Below are 19,922 nucleotides of genomic sequence, written 5' to 3'. Positions count from 1 at the left end.
CAGCGAGCGCTCCATGCTAATTACCGACGAGTGCCGACGAATCATGGCGAGAGCGTTAAGTTTCGGCGAGTTTCCGTCCTAGAAGGATCGCACAGCCAACGGCAGACGCTTGCGCTGTGCCGTTCCTCTGCGTTCCCCCGTGAAAGTACGGTTCTTTCATTCGTGACTGTCGCAAAGTGAGCGAACTTTTCCCCGTTTTTCGCGTACGGCGTCGTATTCGTACGTTCCACAAAAGTGTCACTTCTCGCGCCTGCAGACCGTTCCTCCTCCGTTGCGTCACCGTATTCAGCGGCGAGGCGAATCCAGGCGAATCAGTTGGGACAGTCCAGTGATCGAGCGAGCACCAGCCAGCGGCGTGTGAACTAAATTCCTCATCCCGTCCCAAATAACTTCATGCACCAACATGAGTGACTACTCAGCGGTCGCTCCGCCTCAAAATTTCAGCCAGAGCACCGCATTCGCGGCGGCACTACAACGCGCCAAGCAGGTAATCACGATTCCGCGAGGGACACGTCGACGACGGCGAATGGCGTGTAAGCGTGTGCGTCTACCGCGAGCGTCACGTTCCTCGCGGCAATTCGCGGCCGGTCCCGATGCGACTGTTATCTCTAATTATTTTATTGTATATGGTGAACCGATTTGGAAAAGTATCTATTAGCCTTTTGAAATCTAGATTGAATTTTATTTAAAAATTCTCTTAATATCAGAGCAAGATTAGTTTACGTTTTCGTTCAGTTTTCTCCGTTTTATAATAATAATTTAATTTGGCTCTTTCGAGGCTCGTATAATGTTTGTATAATACGATATTTGTACTTTCTCTACTATTTTATTTAACTGAAATATTTATATATGGATGTATGTAATAATTTTTTAGTTTGGAAAGTAAAACATTCTGTCCCGTGTTTACATCTTTTGTTTAACCTTTCCAGATTGCTGCGAAGATAAATCCTGGCGGTGCTCAAAATAATCAGGATACCAAATTAAAACGTCCTCTTGAAGATAGTTCGGGTAACATATATATTTAAAAATTATTGCTCTCTCTTCTATTGATCTTTATTGATGAAGTTAATAATTTATTTTTCGGATTTGTGTATATTCTGTATTGACATTGTGTTATGTTTTGTATTTTTAGAGCCAGAAGCAAAGAAAATGGCATCATTAGTAGCAGATCCTTTAATAGGTATTCGTGGAGGACCCGCAGGTAATTCCATTGGAGATTCAAGTGGTCAAGGACCTAGACCACCAGTTTCTTCCAATTTAGTAGGTGGTATATGCAATGAAGATATCAGAGTTCCAGACAAAATGGTTGGTTTAAGTAAGTAAAATTATAGAAAGGATTATTGATATTCTTTGTATGAATATTCTATAATATATTGCATTAAATCTGTTCTTATTTAAGAACCCACTGTTATGATATCCTTAATTTATTATTTATTATGGCATAATATATATGATAATATTACTATATATAAATTTGATAGTTTAAGTATTATTCTTATAATATTATCTACTTGTTGCGTTTTAGAATAGTTATGTATTTTTGTTGTATTAATTGATTCTTTTATACTTGTAATTGAAATGTAATATTAGAAATATTAGATATATAATTACGTTTAATAATAATATATTTACAGTAATTGGCAGAGGTGGAGAACAGATAACGAGATTGCAAAGCGAAACAGGATGTAAGATTCAAATGGCACCAGAAAGCGGTGGGCTACCTGAGCGTGTTTGCACGCTAACTGGTTCACGAGACGCTGTCAAGTAACTTGTTTTCCCTTCTTATTTCGTTAATTTTAACTATTTTGTATGCAATGCAATACCATGACTTTATATCACGATGAATGATAAGAATTTACCATACAATCATTGACAATGAATTTACTTCATTTTTCTGTTTGTGGACTTTGAATGCAATTACATTGTATTTTATTGAAATGGGATATGATTATCAGTTCAAGTTTGTAGACTCTGGGTTGTGAAAAAGCTTCTGTCAAAATGTTCTATAAACCAGCCAAGCAAATCTGCTATCCTCCTTAAATTTATATAGGGACATTTTATATTCTCTAATTTATTTAAGCGTAAATGTTTTTGCACCATACTCCCATCTTACCACTCCCAAAAAATGACTGAAAAATTGTTTAAATCAAACTGCGATGTTATGACAATGTATAAATATTGCACAATGCTTTATGATCCTATTATTAGATAATGTAATTGAGATATAATTCTAATAACAGCTTGTATATCAATATATTTTATATACGCTACAATTTCATCCTAACATGCATTTTACAAATGTAGGACATATGCTTTCGCATATAAATTATGAAATGTTTTACAGAATCTTTATTTAGCTCCTGGATGCCAATAGCGGGTTCAATACTTGACTTTCTATAAGCTTCAGAATTTCTGACTATTGAAAATTGATTAATGAGTTGACCTTTTGATTTAATAATTTTGTATTTACTAATAGTTTTTTGCTTTTAATAGGATATGGAGAAAGAGAAAATGGAAGGAAGGAGGATAGGATATGCATGGGGACGTGTTAATCACAACATGAAGAAAATTTTATTTATTTATTTGAAACTGTTTAAACCTATATATGGCATTTTAATACCTGTATATGGCATTTTGATACAAAATCTTTGAAACCTTTTATTATACCCTTTGAAGATATATTGATCATTAGAAAAAAAAACTATTACAAATGTGATATATAATTTTTATCTACAATAGATATTAGTGCATATTTATGTGTTGCAAACAAATTTTATTGTTGTTGATTAAATTTTTTGGACACATGTAAAACGGTTTAGTTGAAAAAATATTGTACTTTGGTATTTTATGTGTTTCAGTCGAGCAAAGGATCTTGTATTATCAATAGTAAATCAAAGAAGCAGAAGTGAGGGAATCAGTGATATGAATATGAGTGGTAGTGGTGGCGGCGGAATGATGGGACATCCAGGATTTGTTGAGATAATGATTCCAGGTCCTAAAGTTGGTTTGATAATTGGCAAAGGAGGAGAAACCATAAAACAACTTCAAGAGAAATCTGGAGCTAAAATGGTTGTTATTCAGGAAGGGCCATCTCAGGAACAAGAAAAACCTTTAAGGTAAAACGCAAATGTTTTCTCTGCATATATACATATATATTATTCCTCTTGATATATCAAGGTAATACTCCATTATTTAAAACTGATATATTCTTTCTGTAGAATAACAGGAGATCCTCAAAAAGTTGAATATGCAAAACAATTAGTGTATGAATTAATAGCTGAAAAAGAAATACAAATGTTTCATAGAGGAGGAAGAGGAGGTGGTGCTACTGACAGAACAGGAAATTATTCTAATGATAGTGGTTTTAATCATGGTCCTGCAAATAGTGATGGAGTAGAGGTTAATAATAATTTTTGTTATGTCACAAACAAATGTAAAAATGTTTGTTGGCTGAGAATGTAACCATAAAGAGAAAGAAATTGAGAAATACATCTTTTTATTCTTGAAATTTATAAAATTATCGTATAACATAGGTACTAGTTCCAAGAGCTGCAGTTGGTGTCGTAATTGGTAAAGGCGGAGATATGATAAAAAAAATACAAGCGGAAAGTGGAGCTAAAGTTCAATTCCAACAAGGAAGAGAAGAGGGCCCTGGTGATAGAAAATGTTTATTGTCAGGAAAGCATCAAGCCGTTGAACAGGCTCGTCAACGAATTCAAGAATTGATTGATAGTGTTATGGTAAATAAATTTTATATATTTATAAATTTATTAGAATGCATATGGCCACGTATGAGCTAATAGTATAACATTATAACTGATATTCCTCATTCATTTTGCAAATACAGAAAATGTTATTTTTTATTTTTAGAGAAGAGATGATGGTAGAAATAATATGGGAGGTCGAGGTGGCGGTCCAAGAGGTAATGGTTTTGGCAGTAATCGTAATCCAAATGAATACGGAAGCTGGGATAGACGACAAGGCGGTCCTATGCAAGATAAAATTGAAACAACATTTACCGTTCCTTCTTCCAAATGTGGCATTATAATTGGCAAAGGTTTATTTTATTCACTATATGTATTAAGAAAGCTACATATGCATTATTATAAAGCCTTCAATTTTATAGATTTAAAATTTTAGTGATCTTAACGTGAATTACAATTAATAAATATATATAATGTAAATATGTAATATATTTTCTTCTTATAATTATATATTATCGTATATTATAATTTTTATTCTAGGTGGTGAGACTATCAAACAGATAAATCAACAGACAGGAGCGCATTGTGAATTAGATAGAAGAAATCAAAGTAATGAGAATGAAAAGATTTTCATTATTCGTGGAAATCCTGAACAAGTCGAGCATGCAAAGAGAATATTTAGCGAAAAACTGGGCATGGTACGTTAAATTATACGTATACGGTTATTTTTACATAAGATTTTTTTTTGGTAGTATTTTATTATTTAATTATTATATTATTTAAAGGGTCCAGCTGGTTCTTCATATACTGCAACACAAGGAGCAGTAGGATACAATCCAAATTGGAATACAGGATATCAAGCCTGGCCAAACCAACCACAATCCACTGATGGAAGTATGTATGGTTTTATGATTCCTTATAATATGCAGGGAGGTAAGTGTTACATCTGTTACGCGATACATTTACTCTTGCAGACAATCCTAATCAAGCTCCTGTACAAGTCAATCCACAGACTGGTCAGCCTGACTATAGCGCTCAATGGGCGGAGTATTATCGGTCATTAGGCATGCATAGAGAAGCAGATATGATAGAACAACAAGCAAAACAAGGAAAGCAAGATCACAATCAGCAAGGAGGTAAAAATTTTTACAATGTTATGTAAAGAAAATCTTTGTAGTATAATTTTTTGCCCAAATTCTATCAAATGTTATTAAAATATTCTATAAAATACTAAAATATTCTAAGCAAAATATTATTAAAATATTTTAGGCAATTCACAAAACCAGTCTAATCCAGCAACAACGGGTACCGCTGGACCAAATCAACAGCCGCAACAACAGACGCAGCAGCAACAGCAGGCAGGTGCCGCACAAAATGGCGGTCAAGCTGATTATAGCGTGCAATGGGCAGAATATTACAGAAGTATCGGTAAAATAAAAGAAGCGGAAGCGATAGAAGCTCAAATGAAAGCGGGCAAGGTATTTTCCTTAAAACATGATATTCATTGTTGTGCCTTAATGTGTTGTATTTTAATATGTATGTAATATTCGGTATATTATTATAGCTTGGAATACAAGGAAACCAAATGGCCCAGCAACAAATGCAGACTCTTCAGGGACAATCGGCTGGTCCACCGGGTACCACGCCTAATGCATTTCCTCAAGCTTATGGAAGTTATCCAACGATGAATGCTGGTTCCGCACCAACTGGTTATTACGCAGCGAATACTGGATCCAATTCTCAACCTCAGACAGGACAGCAAAACCCATCTTTCCCAACAGGATATCAGAATTATCCATATACACAGTCCACTTCTGAGAATTAAACTTCCATTTGAAAGAAAGGCAAGCTGTAAGTAAATCTTAGTACGATGTATATGTACATATATACGAATAAGCATTTTGAAAATTGTATGAAGCATATAGTTTTAACAATGTATTATACAGATCAAGTTGATTATTATAATTTAGTTTATTTATTTTTGTTTGGCAATAGTTTTGTAAAAAAAAAAAAACCTTTAGTTTCACATAGTAGATTAAAAATCCAGTAATTTTGTTTGATAGTGCCAGCTATTAAATAAAAAATTTTTTAAATAATGATTATGATTAAAGTTCATATAATTTTCTAAATGCTATAGTTGTTATATTAAACTGATATAAATTTGAGTGTTGTTATATATTGATAAAATATATAAATTCAACATCAAGAAGTAATCATAATTTTTATTTTATTTATATACAGTCTATTATTCTATTTGAACATTTGATAATTTAATAGTTACTTAATATGGTTAAATTATTTATTTTTTATTATATTATTTTTTTTGATACTCATCTTTATATTGGCTTGATATTCCGACATATTATAAATCAATGGTGTAAGAATAAGGAAATATTATCTACTGATATTCATTGAACCTCTTTCAGGGAATTTGAATTAAACTTTTGCAAAACATAAAATCTATAATTTCATGGTTCATATGATGATTTTAATATATATATATAAAACGGTATATTTTACACCTTTGAAATAAAATTTGTTTCTTGTGTATATGGGTCATCCCTTTTTACCATAATTATTTGTTTATTTCAGATAGTTTTCAGATAGCTTTCCATCCGGATGCGGTTAATATATCTGGCTATATATCTCCATATACTTTTATCATAACTAGTTAACTGCTTCATAATCTCCATATATCTTTGAGAATCGATTATATTCTGTTTATACTATAAAACGTTTTGTGTTTTTTATAATACACACATATATATACATATATATATATATACTATAGGATATCCATTGTTTTAAGTTTAAGTAACTAGTAAAAGTATCGAGCAAGAGAAGTTGATTGAAATTAATATTATAAATAGTATCAATATGATATCTGTTTTTTTTTATTTACTTATCATATTGTATGTATTTTTGTTCCATAACATGTATTATTGTAATATAAGTTAAAGCTGGCAGGTGAAGCAGCGGGTCAAAAAGTGGAACGAGGGATCGACATCTATACCATTTTATTGCCATCCACTATCTATCTCTATCTATCTATCTATCTATTTATCTATCCATCTATCTATCTATCTATCCATCTTATTCTCTCTTTCATTAAACTTGTTAAATTATATCCTTATAAAAATGCGTTGTTACGAACGATATATTACTATAATAGATTATTACATATATCTTGATAAGACACTTATTTATCTGAAACACTCGTGTTTTATTATAATTATAAAACTCTTGACTACGAAATGCTATAATTGATACAGCTGCCATGTATTTCATTATCCATGAAAGTTCTTCTATTATGTATACACGAAAGATGCATAATATGATATTTATATATGCATATGTTCTTGTGTTAAATACAATGTTACTTTTGGTTTTTCGTTTGCTTTCTCGTGAAACACCAATACTATTTTTAGATATTTGGAGCAGCCAATTAGAGAGGTTTACCCGTCCTACAATATGGCATGGGGCATCTACAGTTTAAATGTTTCATTCAGCATTAATCTACATGTACACAAAGGAATCAGGACCTGCGAACCGGAGATTAGTCGGACGGGATATACATAACTCATAATATGAAATATAATTTACTAATAATATTCTGAATATTACTTAGCCAGTATTACATGTGCTTTTATACGATATACATAAAGTATATTGGCTTTTTCTTTCCGAGTAATTAAGTATATCAAAAGACTTAACTAGTCATATGTAAAATATTTCAAATTTTTGTATGTCTTTTTATTACGTGTTTCAATTAATTTATATAAATGGATACAGAATGTATTCATTCAGGTTGGAAGCTGTTTATTCGAACTATAAATATTTTGGTAAATTTGATCATCGGCAAAAATTTTGTCAGATACAAAACTTCTTTTAATAGTCTTTATTTCTTATATTAAATGAAATAAAGTTTACAATTAAGATTGTATTAAAATCAAATTTACTTTGCTATTGATTTAGCATTTATTTGCTATTGATGGAAGATTAATTTTATTTCAACACAATCTTAATTAGAAATTTAATTCCATTATATATATCAATGTGCTTCCCTATTAATACAATTATTGTACTTTTTGTGTGTGATCTTATCTTTAATATTTCTTGTCTATAATATATGCAATGTTTGAAACAATCTGTATAAAATAATACATTAACTGATTAAAGAGATAAAATTTGAAATATGTCTAATATCCAATTATCTTTCTAGATATATTCATAAATAGTAAAATATCTATAAACTTTTAACACATATCTATACTCATTTTTCGGTGAAAAAAAGTTAATAAAAATCTAAGTATTTTGTTACAGTAATTTTATTCAGTTACAATTAAAAGTTAGGTAGGAATGATTATATATATTACTATTTTCCTTAACTTAATGCAATATGAAATTACAAACTGTTAAAAATTCAATTTATATCTTCAACTACAGTTTGATTGTAATATTATAAAATTACACATTTTTTTTTAAATATGATACTTCATAGAAAATTAATATGTTTATGTTTATACAATTATATTATATTATTTCAAAAAAAAAATAAATTACTTTAGAAATTTGAAAAAATTTCGTCATTTCTTAAAATGAAAAAAGGAAATTCTTTCAAAATTAATATAAATTTATATGAATTATATACATTTGTATAAATTTATATTTGGCTTTGTTACTTATATGTTTGATGTAACATAAGAAATATGTATCTAGATATGTAGAAAGTAACACTTTTTTTATGTTAGTACTTATATATATCTTCCATGCATTAATATTTGTTAATAAAACAATTTACGTTTTTATTTGGTATATTCTGTGGCATTATTTCGATATTATATTTATAATTTAATTAAAATATATTTATAATACATTTATTTTACACGAGAAATGTTTTGAATAAGGTATTAAACAAAAAAAAAATATATAACAATAATTACATGATTTTTTTACATTATTTAGACATTTACATTTTTATTTAATAAATTAATACATAATCAGTTAATTCTCATAAATATCTCGTCTTTCACAATATGAAAATTTTTCGTTGTTTACGCATTATTTCATATTTATAATATAATATTACTTCACATAGATATTAATTGTTAAATAAAATTAGAATAATAAAATATGATAAGACATGTATTATAAGTAAAGAAACAGAAACTTTAGTCATGGATTATATATTACGTTTAATTATACTTGAGGATTATTTATGTACGAGTCTCAAATGTCTTATACGAAATCTGTTTATTGTGATTATAATATAGAAAATATGACAGAATATAAATAGGGCGATTGTTATACTCCATATACATTATTGGCAAGTATCTTAATCAATTATATTGTCAAACCTCTATTGGTATTTACAACCTCATGATTTATATTTTTATTTCATTTATAATAGCACATTAATGTTTTTCTTTTTTTTTATGTGTACTTATAAATCTTTATCAGTTAAAATATTTTTCTGTTATATTTTATACTTTGTGCACATAATTAATTAACATTGGCAAATGTTTCAGGGACAGGCGCAACAGAAAACTTTCCAGTTTCTCTGATCAAGAGAAGCAAATAACAAATACGTACAAAAGATTTCCACTTATAAATACTTCTGTAAAATATTAAACAGAAAGTAGAGTTTATAGGTACATTGCACATTTCATATAAGGATTTCATATAAGGATTGTAAAATACACATGTGCATATTCATATTTCACAATAAAAAGAACAACGAAACGTATAAAGTATATGTACTACTCATTCGTTGTTTAAATATGAAATGTATTATATAATTAAAAAGTAGAAAGATTAAACATCTCAATTTATGGCTGTACGATAGATTGATACATAATGATGTACGATTAGTTATTCGATAACAGAAATCTTCAATGATATAAAACGGTGACTTAATGTAACGAAATTCTTTATTTGTGCATGAAGGATTATTGTATAACGTTCTTCCATTTGAGCATATTTAAGGATTAATTCGTAATACTTAAACATCATTACACAATATAGCGATAAACATTTTATAAGACTGCATTTCATTCATATATAAATATTATTTGCCAGCAAATAATACACGATCAAATATTGACGTTAAAACATTTCTTTCCTAAGTCTTTTACTAAGGAGCACAATTTAATAATTATAAGCTTTATATTTCTGGGGGTGGTCCATAGATGGGATTTAATTGCTGTGTGCAGCGTATAAACGTCGCCCGTCGCGGTAATTCGCGCAAACGTTGGGCTCCTATATAAGTGCAGGCAGATCTTAAACCGCCTAGTATATCCAGCACAGTGTTTTCGACTAAACCCCTGTAAGGCACTTCGACAGTTTTCCCTTCCGAAGCTCTGCATTGAAGTAAGAATTAATTATCTCAACGCATATACTTGTTTGTAGCACTATAACTTGTAATCTCACCTGTAGTCTGCAACACCACCGGTATGCTTCATCATGGCTGTATTGGAGGACATCCCATAAAAAAGCTTGAACTTCTTTCCATTCTTTTCTATAATTTCGCCCCCACATTCATCGTGACCCGCGAATATCCCGCCTGCCATGACGAAGTCCGCGCCACCACCGAATGCTTTCGCTAAATCTCCAGGACAGGTACACCCACCGTCCTGTGAATAATAAACATTAACACTTAAACATAAAAGCGAGATCTTTCAGCGATTATTCATGTCATTTGTGATAAAAAATATAAGATATTTACGGCAATAATATGCCCTTTCAAGCCATGCGCCGCATCCGCGCATTCAATTACGGCGCTCAATTGTGGATAACCGACGCCAGTTTTCATCCGCGTTGTACACACGGAACCTGGACCAATTCCTACTTTAATTATGTCCGCTCCTGAGAGTATTAGTTCTTCTACCATTTCTCCTGTTACAACATTTCCTGCCTGTAGTGGCAGCAATTCATTTTTACGTTTAAATATGAAGTATGCATTGGCGTTTAAATAAGCTTATATATAGGGTGTCCTGGATTTAAATTTTGCCAAATTTTAGAAGTGTATAGGAAATTGATAAACTAAGAAAAAATTTCTTTAGAGATATGCTCGTTTTTGCTCAGTTTTGGAGAAATCATTAAAAAAACTGACAAAACGTAGTTTTTATTTTTATATCTATTTGTTACTTATTCATTCACGCTTACTTATTCACGTTGTCATTCATTTACTTAATGCAGATACAGTATGTCATTAAATTCAAACAGCTTATAATAAAGTATAATATTGAAGAAAATATCGAGAAAATTTAACAAAATTTAAAATAAAAATTAGATATGTTTATAATGAAAATATTATATAATATTTTATTTTACACGCTATCTAAAATATTGACCTCTTATAGCAATACATCTTCGAACAGCTCATATGTTGCAGCATTGATCAACATAATGACTCGCCGATCCAGCACTCTTGCCTGGAAATCGGCGCGCACATACCCTCGCATTATCTCTGAAGCATTATCGCCGAAATTGTGTATAAAAACAATATTTTGTATCGAAATAGTATTTCGAGAATTGTTTTGTTTTTTTATGATTTTCTTCAAAACGAAGCAAAAACGAGCATAATATTTTCTTAGTTTATTGAGATTCTCTATCACTCCCGAAGTTCGGCCAAATTAAATTTGGGACACTTTGTACTAATAATAAAGATAACGAGACATTCAGTTGTACTTACAATTATTGTGTGATTCGGATATCGCGCTCTCACTTTTCTCACATACTCCACGAAATGTTGTGAATATCCGTTTGCAACATCTAAACATATGAACGATAATTCCGGCACGACTTCCAAAATGCTCGAAAGCCGCTCGTAATCTTCATTTCCTGTTCCCGAAGTTGCTGCTACGTTCTTTGCACAATCAGGATTTAACGCGATAAAGTCTTTCCATTCGTCTGCGGTATAATATTTATGAACCGTAGTAAAAAGACCATGCTATATAAAAGAATGGTACAATAAGTAAGGCGACGCATTATACATGTATCCAAACAATTTTATTTACATGACTTCATGAATATATTAACAATGTGTTGCACGTACAAGTTTTTAATTTATCAAATACTAAAATCTTTTTAAGACCGTACAATTGATAAACAATAAACAAACAAGAAGAAGGAAATCAATAACGGTCAAAGTCAATTTTTAATTTATAATGTATTTTATTTATTTAACGTATGAAAAAAAAATATATATATGTATACATGAGAGACGGAGGGTCTCTATTGACAAATTTTAACATTTAAATCCGATAAGAGATTTTTCAATTTATTTCGAGAAATAAGATTGTCAAATTTATTTATTTTACCTTTGATAGTGCTTTCGCCATTTCAAACGTTCCAATTGTGTCCATATTAGAAGCCATCACGGGAATGCCTCTGTATGTTTGTTTAGAATTGCGAAACGTAATTTCTCTGAAAAGGTCTACCTGAAATAACAGTCGAAGGATCAGAGAAGATATTTATTTTCATTTTAATAGATGTTAAATGAAAGGACAGTATATTTAACTCATACAAATATATATAATATTTATATATAAAAAATTGTTATATAAAATTGGTGATTTAATGTGCAGAAAAAAATATATATTTATGTACATATTATATAATTATATATAATGAAAAAATATCGAAGTTATACTTTGATATTTTTACATACAACAAAGATATATAAAAACGACAAAAACTATTTTATTAATATCGACTTAAGACAGAAATATATGTGTATTAAATGAATAAAATTAAAAGGTTTAACATAATACATGCAAATGTCATTAATAATCTTATTATAATAAAAAATTATAAAGATATAATAATAATAATTCTTAAAAAATAATTAATATAAAATAGGGCTACGAGCCAAATATTAGTTAAAATATAAAGGTCTTAGTAATAAACAGTCATTAATTAAAAATAAATATAAAATTTAATAAAATTTAAAAACAGACGCCTGTTAATAATTCTTGTTATATTCTTTAATTTATATAAATTTTTTCCTAAAAATATGCAGGATGTATGGGGTCGTCACTTCGTCGACATAAATTTGAACAATGGAATCAATCCGAGGTAGCGTGTTCACGAGAATTAAATCAATAGAGAAAGTTTACGACTGAGAGGGACCATAAATTCGGGAGCTTCGATTCGTGCGAACATTAATTCTGCCAGGATGCGTATAATTGAGCCGACTCGACCGACGGCAGTCTGCCGTATAAATTTTATTGTGCACGCACGCACGCACGTACACGCGTGCAATTTGAACGATCGAATTTAAAATCAAACATCTTCATTCCCGAAAATATACTCGATATATATATATATATTATGACTTGCAGTATTGCGCAACGGATATCGCATTTTTTTTTCCTTTTCCTTCTCTCTCTCTCTCTTTTCTCGCCGAAGACGCGTGTAATTGTTCGCGACGCGGCATAGAAAACGGCGACTTATATATCAAATTATATAAAAGATACTCACGTCCGATCGGCTTTTCAGAGTGCTCCGCTTCGGACGCAGCAGCACGTCTTTAAAGTCCAGCTTTATATCATTTATTATGTTCGGCATCGCGGACGGTGCGGAACCACCCTCGGCGGTACTTTCGCTTCTTAACAGAGGGGACTATTCGGTCTCGTTCACTCGCCACGCACCGAGAACGCACTGCGGGCCTGGGGAGAACGAATAACCCGTGACCGCGGACGTTCTTCCACTGGCTCTGGCATACTCGGGCATGGCACATTTGATACGCGCAAGGAAGACGGAGAGCTATTTTTATCCTCCTCTCTCTTTCTCTCTCTCTCTGTCTCCCCTCTTATCGAACCAGGACGGTGCGGTCTGCGGGCGCTCTAAGGGCGGTAGTCCGTTCTTATTTTGAGACCGTTGTATATTAATCTTGAGATGATACTGCAACCCTCTAATTGACGGCTTATGATATACCTTAAGAGTGTATTTAATAAGCCTTCTACAATAAGCCATTACCTATAAGTTTTAAGTATTTTAAGTCGTAAGAAATTGATCACTCACAGTCGATTATTCTTCTCACATTCGATTGTGATTGATCAATTTCTTATGACTTAATACCTAAAACTTAAGTAATTATTGTAGAAGGCCCATAAGACATTCTCAACTATAAGAATCGGTAATCATGATTACCCATTTTATAAAGTACTCAGAGAAAATACTGAGAAAATGAATATATTAAAAAATCAAAGAGTATTGCCGGACATCCACTTGTCGAAATTAATTGGTGGTTCATATATCTCGATAGTATATGAAAAGAACAATTTTTCTAAAGTATCTAAAATTTAGTTAGATCTGAAAATCATTGGATCATTAAAACATTATTTGATGATCCAATAGAATTATTTTTAGATTTATGTCTAGCTAAATTTTTAGCTACTTTTCGTGTAGAATGACATTAATTATGTGTCAATTCCGAGCGTTTCCAAGGTTTATAGGATCTGCCGTTTTCCATTACGATTTTTATCGAGTTGCTACTTGATGGAAATCGCGATGCAACTGCAAGGTCAGCGTTCGATTTGGATTTTTATCATTCTGAATGAATGCCAGCCGGCGGTCGCGTTGCGTAAAATCCTGACGGTCCCTTTACAATGGCTCGAAAGATCATAAAGCCGTTCCTGGGGGCATATACGTGTGTATGCATGTTAACGTACTAACACTGCAGATAACTTATCAGGTCTAGACGACACGTCTAGACAATGGAGTAGGCTGAATATTTAATAAGTGAAATGTTTACTTCAATGATCACTTTAAAATGTTTAATTTTTATGTTATCGTTAAATTTTAATTTTATATTGCCATTAAAATTCCATCGAAGTTTATTTCGTGTCCTGTATGCCGCAGCCTTTTTGCAAAAAGGCGGATTTCACGAAAAGGCTGCGACATATATATTGCTTGAAAATTAAAAATATATTGAAAACTCGAATTATATATATATATTTTTATTAATATATTATAAATATATCATCTTTTATTCGATAACTGCGAGATGTTGATAAAATTTTATATATATATATATATATATTATGTACATGTTATATTTAAATTGAAAAATTATAACATCGACGTTACATTAGTTCGTGTTTATTGGAAAATTCACTGAATTATCTGAATTCTTCAAATCAATTCACTAAATTATACAATACAACAATTTATTGTGCATATCGCATATTTGGACTATGCCACTGCTATTGAATATCAATTGTACTAATATAAGAACGATAGTTACAGTTTATTAAAATGTCAATAAAGATGGACAGTCCTATTTTATATTGTAATCAATAGTTAACTTTGTGTCAATCAAGGATAATAAATAGATTTAAACTGGAGCAATAGTTCCTTATGAATATTTTTACAAAAGTCTGAAGTGTAAATTATTAAAGTGCAACATATTTGAAGAGTTACACATATTTTAAGAGAGTTTTGGCTGCAAAAATATATATTACGTTATTTAAAAATATGACATTATACAAATAAAAAAATAATATAAAATTATTTTGTTACATGTATAAAATATTTTATCTGAGATATAAAAAATCAATCTGTATGCTAGAAATAAGTATTATACGTAAGTTCGTCATGTAAAATATGTAACCGATAAATTTATGTTATACTAATTTATTGATTAAGAATTCTTCGTTTATTGGTCAAAAATTATAGGTAAAAGGATTAGAGATTGCTATGATATAATAACAAAATGACATTGAATTTTCGTCAGATTTTTTATATTTAATTTTGTAATGCTCTTTTCTAATTTTGTAACGTTATACATAATTTACGAATTAGTGGCACAAGAAAAAATGTATACCGTTAACAGATTATTTTACATATTTGTGACCTGTATATTATAATCAATTTTACAAATATCTTTTACAATGATATACAAATTTTTTTTCTGATTTTATACGCATTTATTTACGAAGACTAATCATATATAGAGTTAGTCCACAAATAAGTTTCCCTATTTTAGGAAAAATTGAAAGATAAAGTTTAAAGATCTGAAAAAATTTATTTTAACTCATTATACGTTTTCTGAACGCATTTCAAGGTTGTTTCTTATGTGAAAAAAATAGGGACTTATTTCTTGCTTGATCGTAGACGGATCGCAAAAATGGTGGACTCGCTGTGGTACAAGGCACATAAAATTTTTTTTTCACGATTTAACAAACCGAAAAGAAATATCGATTTTTAAATGAAAAACAACCGAAGTATGAGTTAAAATAATTCTTTTTTCAGATTTTTAAAAGACTTTAAACAGATTTTTATTTTTCCTAAAATAAGAAAATTTACTTTTAGATTAACCCTCGTATAATGAATATACTGAATTCAAATCATTCTTTTTTTAAATCTACAATATAGGTACACAGTAATGATCAATGTGCTACAATACTACATCAATTCAAACAAATGGCACTATATTATAATGGAATGGCATAATTTGAAATATAATGATTTAACTATCGCACATAATTTTATAGAAATCAGAAATTGATGAGAGATCAGTATCAATTATTAGGCGTAACGTAACGAGGCTTTAACAATCGTACTGCATTAATAAAATTGTATCTTTAAGAATTCAACAGACTAAATTTAAATTTTTAAACGAAAGTAAACAAAATTTGAAAAGACATTATGTTGAAAAAATTCTTATAATGTACTCATGTATATTATGTACAGAAAATTTTTATATATCGACTCATATAAATTCTACATGCTAAAATTGAACTGTTATATATATAGCTTGAAATGTTATATATATATATAGCTTGTAAGACATGCAATTTTTATTAAAAGTAACAGTACTTAGAAGGCACTGAAAATAAAGACTGACGAGATACCTCAATTTATCGATTACGCAGGGCAGTGTAATGAAAGAGAGAAGAGAGGGTCATTTGTTTACATATTTTTGAATTCACCAGAACCATTAGCGTTGAGCATAAGTATGTTAGGGTTTTCCTTCTCGAAGGCAGTTGCGTCTCTGCCTCCAGGTCTTTCTTCCTGTCCCCATTCTCCTAGAGTTCCATGCATCACGTCTGATTGTTCCTTCAATTTTTGCTCCTCCTTCTATGAGATTACTAACGGTTTATGGTCAAACGTAAACGCGTTAACAAGTTGTGATTTTCAAGATTTATTTGATTTAAATTAATCAGCCTTTTTTTTATATCATTCATAATATTTATGACAAGTGCAGAGTCTACAGGCATTTTTGTCAGTACTAAAACGTGGATAATTGATAATCAAGTAGTAATTGTAGTAATAATTTTTGTTATAAATAGCTAAATATTTATAATAAATTTTGTGAGCAATACTAATTAATACGAAAGCTCGGCATATAAACAAGATTAGATATTGATTAAAACATTCAACATTATATTATATACATTATGCATTTTGCGGGTTTTCTCTGTGTGTCTTCCAACAAGCGACACAGTGCAACACAGTGATCATCTCATCTTTGTTAACATTGGCGAAAAATAAGGATGTATTGATACACTGTGTCACCGTGTCATCTGTGTTGCTTGTTGGAAGGCACCCATTTCGTGAGAAAACTCACGAAATGTATAGTGTATATATAGAAAGTATCTGTGACTCAAGAGTATTATTCAACATTATTGTTTTTCACAAACCTGTTTATCTTCCTTTGCAAACTTATCGAACATGTTCGCATAAAGTTTCTTCTCTTTAACTAATTGCTTCTTAATAAGAGAATTGCAGATTAAAATTTGTTTAGACGCAGCCGTATTTTTTGGCTGTACTTCTAGAACCTTTTTGAAATCATTAATAGCCTCTTCAGGTGATGCGAGCTCAAGATTCGCTTGACCTCTTCTGAACAGAGCTTTTTCATTAAGCGGATCCAGTTCTAAAGCTTTAGTACACTCTTCTCTAGCCAAAGTGTTTTCATTGGTTTTTAGATAACATAGAGCGAGGTTTAAGTGAGCCGCTATTACGAGACTATCTCTCTCCTTTTTGAGATCGTCCTCGAAATCTGTCGTATCATTTAAATAATTGAAAATTTTTTGGTATACTTTAATAGCTAAATGGATTTTATTGGATGTTAAGTACTTTGTTCCTTTTTCTTTTTGCATCTTTGCTTGTTCTACCTTTTCGTGTGATTTCAATACCCATATTTGTTTCTCCTAATAATATTTAAAATAATATTTAATAATTAAGCAAGTTACAGAATTAGAAACAAACATTCAATTTCAATAATTATAATTACCTTCTCAAACTGTAATAATTCTACTTCATATTCTACGTCTGCATTCGGTGGAATATTAAGCTCTACATTTCCTTGTTCCTTAAATGCGTATTTGCTTCTAATTAGCAGTCTAGATTTCTCACCCTCCAAAAATTCCTTCAGTGCTATTTCTATACCATCTACAACTCCTACAACTTCTCCTTCTCCAAGAACAAATTCTACATCTCTATCTTCAAATACTTGACCATTGTACTTTCCAGTCAAGTGTACTAAGGATACATAAAGAATTTGTTAGGTAAAGAATATATAGTACATCATACTTTAGATTACTGAATTGTGATACTAACATTTTACAGTGCTACCTTCTTCTGGATGAGCATACTTTTGGCCAGGAACAATTTGGAATCTCTGAATACTTTTATCTTTACTTGGAGATAGATCTTCTCCAGTCCAATCAAGCATTTCAAGCTAGAAGAACATTAAAATATGTTATGTATTATAGAATATGATTAATAATAAGTGTTCTGATTATCAATACACACATACATACACAAAAACGTGTATATATAGATAATTCTATTAAATATTTATATACAATATATATAAAAACCTTGCTAATTTATATACAGATAATCATATTAAAGAATTTTACAACAATATTCAAAGCTACTGTTTCTGCTAAACACAGCCAATGATTGATACGTTTATAAAACATTACAGGATCACAGTTTGTTTTAACACTAGAAGTACTAAACGATTATTATTGATTATTTCTATTTTTTAAGTTAATATTACATTCTTCATGTAAAAGATATTAAACATTTTTTAACTTTTCAACAATTGTGTCATATTGATGAAATATTTGGTTCTGATCATTTTCTTTATAGTAGTCTATTCGCTTAATCTTTTAAGAAACATTGACATTACTAATCAACAGCATGCACGTGCGAGTATCGATTAATATTTACTCACTTCAAACTTCAATGTAGCATTAGGTGGAATCATTGGTTTACTACCGTTCTCGCCATAGGCATATTCAGGAGCACACGTCAGCGTAGCAATCTCACCCTTCTTCATGGTAGCAACGCCGATGTCCCATCCTTTGATGACACTGTTATTTCCAAGAGTAAAGGTGAACGGGGACTTCCTATCTCTGCTAGAGTCAAACTTCGTGCCATCCTCCAAAGTACCGACGTAGTGTACCTTCACCTTGCAACGATTCATAGGAGTCTCTTCTCCTTCTCCTTCCCTGATGATTTTCTTCAACACGCCGCCATCCTGTGCTGGAGTCAAATCTACCTCGGCCATTCTCTGCGAGCGAAAAGAAGAAAAGGCTTATTAAATCAAAGAGCTTTTCCCACGCGATGATACAACAACGTTGACGATCCAACCAAATCTGGCCTGGTCTCGCCGAGTTTGGTAGTGTTGTATCGTGGAATACACGCCGAACTTTCTCGAAACGTTAATGCGCGAATGTTAATGACGAGAGGAAATGACTCTGCAAGATAGCCGCACGTTTGCGGGGTTAATTATGTGTGAAAATGTTAAAATCGCGGATACCTACGGTTTGCGAAAATAGAATCCGTTCAGACGACGTATGCAAGGCAAAATGTCCCGTTCCAACGCAGCGATCTTCCAACAGCTTCAAACGCGTGCCGGTTGATTCGAAATACAATCGTGCGGTCGTGTGAGTTGAGTCTTCATAAACGTACACAGACGTGAAATCGATTTCGTAGAATTTCCTAGAAAACTTGCAGGTACCCGTACATATTTTTCCGACGGTCGATATTCCCTTCCAATCGCACACACCCGCGGATCTCTGCCGCCGCCGCGGCGAAATCGAGGCAAATTCTGCAGTGGCATCGACGATTTCTACATTATCGATTACGTGTGTCACTCAAAGGCCGGTATTCATAGTCAGTTCTTATATTCAAGATTGTTTTAATTTCAGTCTGAGGAGTTACGAACCAATCAGAAGACCGCTTTAGCATCTTAAG

At 31.2% G+C, this 19,922-nt stretch overlaps 3 protein-coding genes across 7 annotated transcripts; 1 reads left to right on the top strand and 2 right to left on the bottom strand.

Annotated features, from left to right (window-relative positions):
* The first annotated feature begins 144 nt into the window (after nt 1-144).
* On the top strand, nt 145-9,430 carry Psi (P-element somatic inhibitor). 3 transcript variants are annotated; one of them, XM_018551959.1, is made up of 14 exons: nt 145-487; nt 930-1,008; nt 1,133-1,315; nt 1,635-1,764; nt 2,859-3,116; nt 3,219-3,399; nt 3,534-3,740; nt 3,871-4,057; nt 4,245-4,402; nt 4,490-4,598; nt 4,679-4,840; nt 4,974-5,182; nt 5,269-5,555; nt 9,233-9,430. In XM_018551959.1, exons 1-13 carry the CDS (start codon nt 404-406, stop codon nt 5,527-5,529), a joined length of 2,208 nt encoding a protein of 735 aa, XP_018407461.1. In that variant the 5' UTR covers nt 145-403; the 3' UTR covers nt 5,530-5,555; nt 9,233-9,430. The 3 variants fall into 3 exon arrangements, with proteins under 3 accessions (XP_018407461.1, XP_018407460.1, XP_018407462.1); XM_018551958.1 differs by lacking the exon at nt 9,233-9,430 and adding an exon at nt 7,133-7,269; XM_018551960.1 differs by lacking the exon at nt 9,233-9,430 and adding an exon at nt 6,297-6,355.
* A 378-nt stretch (nt 9,431-9,808) lies between these two features.
* Nucleotides 9,809-13,274, bottom strand: LOC108783421 (GMP reductase 1). Its single transcript, XM_018551985.1, has 6 exons — nt 13,188-13,274; nt 12,026-12,145; nt 11,398-11,655; nt 10,429-10,617; nt 10,134-10,336; nt 9,809-10,063 (listed from the first exon to the last, which is right to left on the bottom strand). Exons 1-6 carry the CDS (start codon nt 13,272-13,274, stop codon nt 9,868-9,870), a joined length of 1,053 nt encoding a protein of 350 aa, XP_018407487.1. The 3' UTR covers nt 9,809-9,867.
* Nucleotides 13,275-16,496: 3,222 nt separating this feature from the next.
* On the bottom strand, nt 16,497-19,640 carry Fkbp59 (FK506-binding protein 59kD). Of its 3 annotated transcripts, none has more exons than XM_018551977.1 (6): nt 19,486-19,640; nt 18,898-19,236; nt 18,273-18,393; nt 17,947-18,194; nt 17,354-17,863; nt 16,497-16,790 (listed from the first exon to the last, which is right to left on the bottom strand). In XM_018551977.1, exons 2-6 carry the CDS (start codon nt 19,231-19,233, stop codon nt 16,623-16,625), a joined length of 1,383 nt encoding a protein of 460 aa, XP_018407479.1. In that variant the 5' UTR covers nt 19,234-19,236; nt 19,486-19,640; the 3' UTR covers nt 16,497-16,622. The 3 variants fall into 3 exon arrangements, with proteins under 3 accessions (XP_018407479.1, XP_018407478.1, XP_018407480.1); XM_018551976.1 differs by having other exon boundaries at nt 19,490-19,640; XM_018551978.1 differs by having other exon boundaries at nt 16,728-16,801; nt 19,490-19,640.
* Between the last annotated feature and the right edge of the window lie 282 nt (nt 19,641-19,922).

This window comes from Cyphomyrmex costatus, unplaced genomic scaffold (genome assembly GCF_001594065.2).
Source record: "Cyphomyrmex costatus isolate MS0001 unplaced genomic scaffold, Ccosl1.0 scaffold15, whole genome shotgun sequence".
Taxonomy (NCBI): Eukaryota; Metazoa; Arthropoda; class Insecta; order Hymenoptera; family Formicidae; genus Cyphomyrmex; species Cyphomyrmex costatus.
Note: the sequence above shows the minus strand (reverse complement) of the source record. Positions and strands in the feature narration are given on the sequence as shown.

What these genes read in the sequence shown, in the direction of transcription:
- LOC108783421 (XM_018551985.1), bottom strand. Translation starts at nt 13,274, where the DNA reads ATGCCGAACATAATAAATGATATAAAGCTGGACTTTAAAGACGTGCTG. An exon ending in ATCCGAATCACACAATAATT is followed by an intron (nt 10,618 to 11,397) that starts GTAAGTACAACT and finishes CTGCCACTACAG; the next exon opens with GCAGGAAATGTTGTAACAGG. An exon ending in TGAAAGGGCATATTATTGCC is followed by an intron (nt 10,337 to 10,428) that starts GTAAATATCTTA and finishes TATTATTCACAG; the next exon opens with GACGGTGGGTGTACCTGTCC.
- Psi (XM_018551959.1), top strand. Translation starts at nt 404, where the DNA reads ATGAGTGACTACTCAGCGGTCGCTCCGCCTCAAAATTTCAGCCAGAGC. An exon ending in AGACAAAATGGTTGGTTTAA is followed by an intron (nt 1,316 to 1,634) that starts GTAAGTAAAATT and finishes ATATATTTACAG; the next exon opens with TAATTGGCAGAGGTGGAGAA. An exon ending in GAACAAGAAAAACCTTTAAG is followed by an intron (nt 3,117 to 3,218) that starts GTAAAACGCAAA and finishes TTCTTTCTGTAG; the next exon opens with AATAACAGGAGATCCTCAAA.
- Fkbp59 (XM_018551977.1), bottom strand. Translation starts at nt 19,233, where the DNA reads ATGGCCGAGGTAGATTTGACTCCAGCACAGGATGGCGGCGTGTTGAAG. An exon ending in AGAAGGTAGCACTGTAAAAT is followed by an intron (nt 18,195 to 18,272) that starts GTTAGTATCACA and finishes ATGTATCCTTAG; the next exon opens with TACACTTGACTGGAAAGTAC. An exon ending in TTGCAAAGGAAGATAAACAG is followed by an intron (nt 16,791 to 17,353) that starts GTTTGTGAAAAA and finishes GTAATCTCATAG; the next exon opens with AAGGAGGAGCAAAAATTGAA.